The sequence below is a fragment of the Pteropus vampyrus genome, unplaced genomic scaffold (assembly GCF_000151845.1).
Source record: "Pteropus vampyrus isolate Shadow unplaced genomic scaffold, Pvam_2.0 Scaffold226, whole genome shotgun sequence".
Classification (NCBI taxonomy): Eukaryota; Metazoa; Chordata; class Mammalia; order Chiroptera; family Pteropodidae; genus Pteropus; species Pteropus vampyrus.
Genome location: NW_011889007.1, coordinates 914,700 through 921,346, shown reverse-complemented (window position 1 = coordinate 921,346; position 6,647 = coordinate 914,700). Strand labels below are relative to the sequence as shown.

Below are 6,647 nucleotides of genomic sequence, written 5' to 3'. Positions count from 1 at the left end.
GGGGCACTGGGGACATCTAGTGGTGAGGACTGAGTCAGGCTCACGGGAAACGAAAATGCCAGACCGAGACCTCGGGTCCAGGCAGAGGCTCTCTCAACTCTCGTGGAATCAGAGGCATTTGGTAGGAGACGGGGGACAGTCATGAAATGTCACTGTCAGCAAGCTGGGATTGAACAAACACACTCAGGTCCAAACACACACAAAGCTTTCTGCTTCCCTTAGGCAAGTTATTTTAATATTTTCAGGGTTTTTTTGCATTAAAAAAAAAAAAGCTTTTTTTAAAAAAAAATGTTTTCATTCATTTTTGTGGGTGGAAACTTTCGGGGTCCTAGAGAAACATATGTGAGAGTTCCAGCTCTGTGTCCTGCCTACTGCGGTGTGTGCGCTGTGCCATTCAGGCCTCCTGGCGAGGCCGCAGCTGGGAGACTCCAGTGGTGGGGGTGACGTGCTCGGAGCCAGGGCCAGGACGGGACAGGGACGCACGCGTGTGCCTGACCACAAGGCCACCTCCTCTCTCCACAGTCTGCGTATTTCTTTGCCTTTCAAATTCTTAAGGTAGCGGGTAGTTTATTTAAAAGTGAAGAGTTTGATTTTCTTCATTTTCATAGAAGGGTCTTGTACCGTCCGCCACTTTGTTCTGATATTAAATGAATCTTTTTATAGAGAATTTTAAATTACCTGTGTGAAAGATCTCTGTATCTGGTCACAAAGAAACACACTTTTATGCTTTTTCATGGTGAATGCGTCTAGGCACGAGGCAGTTTGACTTGCGGCTAAAATCCCTGAGGATTGAACAAACACACTCAGGTCCAAACACACACAAAGCCCAGGAGAAAATGGCTCTTAACTCTCCTTGTGTGCCACCTTATTTCTCCCCGGTCTATTGGGTCTCAACTGGGATGCAGTTTTGCCCCCCAGGGGACATTAGGCATGTCTGAAGACATTTTGGGTTGTCGTGACTTGGGGAGGGGGTGCTGCTGGCATCGAGTGGTGGGGGCCGGGGATGCTGTTCCACACCCCGCAGTGCCCAGGGAATGACCCAGCCCCAACGTCAGTGCCAAGGGGCAGACCCTGGCCTAGAACATGCGCTGACTCCCTAAACAGCGAGCATCCATGGTGAGCTTCTGACTGGCTGGGTGAACGAGGGAACAGTCCTCTGAGCCCTTGGAAATAGTTCCATCTCACCAGCCTGGAATGGGGAGTCACTGCTTGGCCGCATTGAGGCACTCCTGCAGAGCTGCTGTTCGCATTATATCTGGAGGAGCAGCCTCTGTCCCCCACCCTTGTCCTGGAACAGTTGTGCAAACTGGTCACCTCTTCCTTACCCAAGCTAGCAGGTCCTGCCTCTGAACCTTGAGGCCTTAGGGAACTCCCTGTCACCTGCAGCCCCCACTGCTTGCCCTGTCTCTGCCTCTCTTCAGGGCTGAGCATGCAGAGGCCAGAGGGTGGACTGGACCGGCCGGCTTCCGTTGCTCAGTGTCCGGCAGGTGCCTGTGGCCCCGCCAGTGCCCGCGTCCCCACAGGTAACGGAGCAGCCCTCAAAGACCATGCGCCAGTGCAGCCATGCCCTCTGTGCTGGAAAACACTCAACTCAGCAGAGGGAGGGGCCTGGGCATTCTTGAGCCACCTTCTCTGCCCCAAAGGTCTCCCCATCACATCTGCTTTTCGCTGTGTGTCTAAAACCCCCACCAAGCAGTCGGAGATCCCAACCCTAAAAGAAAGCACTGCCTGAATCCAGCGTAGTCTAGACTCACCTTTTAAGGGAAGATTTCTTCTACCCTGGGAACGGCCCTCTAACAGAGGACAACTTTATGGAGAAGGCGAAAGATAAGTGAGAATTCTTAGCATTTGGTTCGAAATTAAATCTGGCTTTAGAATGGCTATATTCTTTCAAATTCGTGGATAGAAAATTTTCAAATTAAGTCTCTCTCAAAATGAAAACACCAACTTGAAAAGCTATCTGCACCCCCATGTTCACTGCAGCATTATTCACAATAGCCAAGATGTGGAAACAAGCCGGTCTCGGTATCCGTCGATAAACGAATGGATAAGGAAGAGCTGATACATATGTGCAAAGGAATATTACTCGGCCTTGAAAAAGAACGAAAGCCTGCCATTTGCAACAACATGAATGGACCTCGAGGGCATTGTGCTAAGTGAGGCAGAGAAAGGCAGATGTTGTATGATCTCTCATATATGGAATCTTAAAAAAAAAAGTGCTCATAGGTACAAAGAACAAATTGGTTGTCACTAGAGCGGGGTTGGGGGTGGGTGAAATTGGTCCTAGCCATGGCCGCCGTGTCCCTTTCAGGTTCCAGGGCGCCCCTGTTCCTGCTAGCGATGCATCCAGACCCCCCCACCCCCACGAGCCTCGATGGCAACGTCCCCACCCCCTACCCGCTCCCTCTTGCCCCTCAGGCACACCATCTGCTCCCCAAGCTGAGCCTTCCCGCTGCCTGTCCAGGGGAACCCCCTTTCCTTGGCACTGTGATCCCCGAGCAGTGAGCGCCCCAGGCTTCCCGACCTGGTCTTGCCAAAAAGAGGAATGATGGCTGGCTCGGCTCCCGCCCCTCGGCCCTGCGCCGCCCAGCAGAACCCCCGCCACCAGCCCCACGTGGCCCTGAGCGCTGGAAATGTGGCCAGTCAGGCCGAGGAAGTGAATTTTACAGTTTATTTAAATCGAATGAAATTTAAATGGCTGCATGGCTACACAGCTAGTAGCCACCATATTGGATAGCTCGGCTTTAGAGCATGTGAATGTGAATCCTTAATCTTCTTTCTTATTTATTTATTTAAGGTGAAATTCACATAACACAAAATTCATCATTTTGAAGCGAACGGATCAGTGGCATCGTTCGTACATTCCCAGTGCTGTGCAGCCTCCCCGCTCTGTCTCGTTCCAGGACATTGTCATTACCCAAGGGAGAAGCCCCATCCTCGTCAGCCGTCACCCCCCACCCCCTCCCCAGCCCCTGCCGACCGCTCACCCACTTCCTGTCTGTGGATGTGCCTGTTCCAGGCATTTCACGTAAATGGGGTCACACACTGCGGGGCCTTTCGTGTCCGGCTTCTCTCCTGGTCCCCACGCTGCGGCGAGTGTCAGCCCTCCCTCCTTTTCATGGCCGAGTGACACTGCAGTGTGTGCACGGACACGTTGTGTTGATTTCTGTACCGCCATGTTTATTTGTCTTTGGTCATGAGCCAATGGAGGACCAGGTCCCTGCTGAATTTCTTTTCTACAGTGGCGTTTAGAAGACAAAGCAGAATTACCGTGGCTGCCAACGTTAGGGTCCATGTCGGGAAGTCACAGAACCAAAGTCAGTGACTTCCAAAGCCCCAGCTTTACAGAAACAAAACACTCCTATTCTCTTCTTGATTCGGGTGCGTTTGATTTGATATCTTCATAGTTTTGCGTGTCCAGTTAGTATTCTGCACGATGACAGAGCCTCACAGCAAAGACTCGACCCAGGAGCCCAGACAGCCGTGGGGACCAGGAGCCAGGGCCTGGGTGCAGGGAACCCAGACTGAGTCTCGGTCCCAGAATTTACTGTTCTGAGGCCCTGAGACATCACTTCCCCACTCTGGGCTTCATTTGACCCTTGTGTGTCACATGGGACAAGTCCAGTGTGGACTCGGAAGCCACGGTGTGCTGCTGGCACTCTTCCAGAGGCAGGTGGTGTGGCCAGCCATCCGGAGGGTTCTCCTCACCGCGCAGCTCTCGGCTCAGTGCCAGGGACAGCCGAGTCACCTCACTTTCTACAGACCCCAAGGAGACAAGGCCGCTGGGGGCGGGCGGAGGTGCATGTGCTCCCGTGTGTGTTCGTGTGTGCATGCACGTGTGTCAGCCTGCGTGTGTGGTGGGTACGCCCTCCCCTCCCTTCCTTAAGAATCCCACTTAAGTTTCCGTACGGCGACAGAGGACCAGGCAGCAGTAGCTCTGCTTGTAATCTGTGTTTGTTTCCAGGCCTAACCTCTGACAAGTCTGAATGTCCTTCTCTCCTTCCCTTTTAGAGGGTGCTGGTCCAGGCAGCGGGCTCGGCTCCCAAAGGGGCCCAGATGCAGCCAATCTCCCTCCCCAGAGTCCAGCAGGTGCCACAGCAGGTAACCACAGCACAGGTGACACAGAACGTGCTAGCACTTAGCGATCCGGAGCCCTTCCGAACTGTGCTTTCTTTGCTGTCTTTGCTGTTCCTTTTTCTTTGACGTCTTCGGTTCCTTACTAGAGGGTTCTTTGGAATCTGTTTCAGTTTTAAAAATCTTCCGCGGCAGACAGTTCTGCAGCAAGCCAAGATGGTCTCTCATTCATCCAGAAATTCAGTGTTTGGGGCGCAAGCCCGTCCCTCAGTAGAACGCTGGGTGCGAGGTAGACAGGCAGACGGAAAGCGAAGGTTCTAGACCGAAGGGACATGGAACCTCCTGGGAGGCAAAGCCTTCGGCAGGCAAGTGTTGTACCTACAGACGAGTGCCATGACTGAGGCAGCGCCTCTCGTGCAATTAAATTCTCTGGGAACAGAGCTTGACAGCGTGGGCTCCCCAGCGCAGCCCAGACCATCAGCCGAGCCGGTGGAGTCTCGGGGAGCAGAGGGCACCCCTTTCCTGGAAAAGGCCAAATGTTTTGGCTTTGTGGGCCAGACGGTCTCTGGCACCACCTCTCAACTCTGGCTTGTCTCCAAAAGCAGCCATAGTTGTAGAGAAAGGGGTGTGCCTGTGTGCCAATAAAACTTTATAAAAATGGGCAGGCCAGATCGGGCCCATGGGCCAGAGTTTGCTGATTCACGCTCTGTAAGGCGTGGTTTCGGGGGGAGGAGCAGAGTTCCTAGTGGGCCCACGAGGGAACCGGCAGCTCTGTCTTGGCTCCTAGAGAGAGGGGAGACCAAGACCGATGTGATTCCAGAAGCTTCCCCTCCTCTGTGGGTCTGGGCCTGCCCCACCTCTTCTGTGGGCAGCCCGGACTTGTGGGGTGACTTGTGCGGTTCACCCAGTCCCCCAGGGCAAAGCCCACTCTGCGCGGGAACCTCTGGGCTCGCGACATGCTTTCATCCTGGGGTGGAGCGTGTGCGAGTGTGCGCCGTGCTGGGTGTCCTAGGAAGTGGGACTCGGCTTCTCACAAAGGCCCAGAGGGGGGTCACGATGAGACCCAGCCCTCGATTTTGTCACCCAAAAACAAGGTTGGATTAGGCATTGGCTAAGGATTCCTCTGCGGCGAGCTTCTGAAGCCCCCCATACAGAGCTCTGGGCCTCCACCACCGGGCCAGTGTCCCTCGGGGTCACCAGCCGAGCTGCTGACCTGACGGGGATCGGGCCAGCTGTGCTGGGCTCTTCCCTCACCCCGCCCTCCACACCCCACTCCAGGCCCATCGCTCCTTCCGACCGCTCAGGCCATGGGAGCCTCTCCCCAGCGTGGCTCCCAGGACGCCCACCCTTCTGCAGGGCGGTGGGCACCAGGACCACTGAAGGGAGCATGGGGTGGGGGATAGATTGTGACCAGCTGGAGTCCTCCGCCCTAGCTTTGGCGGGGCAGGTCCCGCTCAGAGGCTGCGGTTCTGTGCACAGCTCTGGCTTCGCTGCCCCACAGGACCGACCCTTCTGCCCGGTGGCCAGTGGTCTGCAGGGACCTTCCCAGCCCTGCTCCGCAGCCTTGCTCCGAGCTGTCGGCAGGCCGCCTCCCACCACAGAACAGACGCCACGGCCTCGCTCCCCTGGTGAGCGGAGCAGTGACGGTTCCGTTCCTGCGGGGCCTTTTGGACCGTTTCTCCTCGTTTCTTTCCAGAAGCGCAAACCGTGGGTGGGAAAGATGTCACATAGTCCTCACTGTCCGTAAAAGGCACTAGCAGTTGCCTTCAGTTTGAATAGTGTGAAGTCGCCCCCCGGAGGACAACTGCGCGTAACACGAACTGTCTGATGTTTCAGGTGCAGCCTGCGCAACACGTGTACTCCCCCCAGGTGCAGTACGTGGAAGGCGGGGACGCCATCTACGCGAATGGAGCCTTGTACGTGCCTTCCTCTCCCCTACAGACAGCCCCAGGCCATGTCGGGACCTTCCCGCCGCCCACCCCATCTTTGCATTTGGGGACGTGTTTGCACAAACCCCTCTCCTCGCCCCTGGATGATATGTTGGAATGATGACAATGGCAGTCGGGCCTCAGGGCCCTGTGGAGATTTCAGAAATCACACACCTTTGTAGTTTTTACTCCTAGAAAATTCATCCTTAAACAAACTCTAATCCAACTTCTAAGTGTGAAGTGTCAGGCTTCACAATCCACAAACCGTTTCCACCTCTGCTTTCTCATCCTGGCCTTCGTTAACCTCCAGCTTTGTATGATGTCGCAGCAACTTGATTTGCCACTAGTCAAGGGTTTCTAGGGTTTTCTGGTTGAGAACTATGTGATGCTTGGAGCAGAAAGTGACACATTTCCCAGGAAGCTCCTTGTGCTCGAGACACACATCCGTTGGCTCATTTGACTTCAGCAAGTCCCCTTCGGGGGTTCAGGGGGAGGGGGTGCGAGGGTGTGCTCGTGGTCAGAGCTATGTGAGCTGCAGCACAGCTCTGCTGGTCCCGAGCCACACACGGACCCAAACGAGCGCGTGGAACACTCGTGACATCGAGCAAGGTGTGGCGGTTGTACAGCGTCAACTTCCTGGGTTTG

At 54.9% G+C, this 6,647-nt stretch overlaps 1 protein-coding gene across 1 annotated transcript in view; it reads left to right on the top strand.

Moving 5' to 3' along the window:
- Positions 1-6,647, top strand: part of RFX2 (regulatory factor X2) — a 52,467-nt gene that overhangs the window by 7,840 nt on the left and 37,980 nt on the right. The window contains exons 3-4 of the mRNA XM_023538599.1: positions 4,012-4,101; positions 5,911-6,030. Of these exons, the coding sequence (XP_023394367.1) occupies positions 4,012-4,101; positions 5,911-6,030 (210 nt within the window). The remainder of the gene's footprint in view (positions 1-4,011; positions 4,102-5,910; positions 6,031-6,647) is intronic.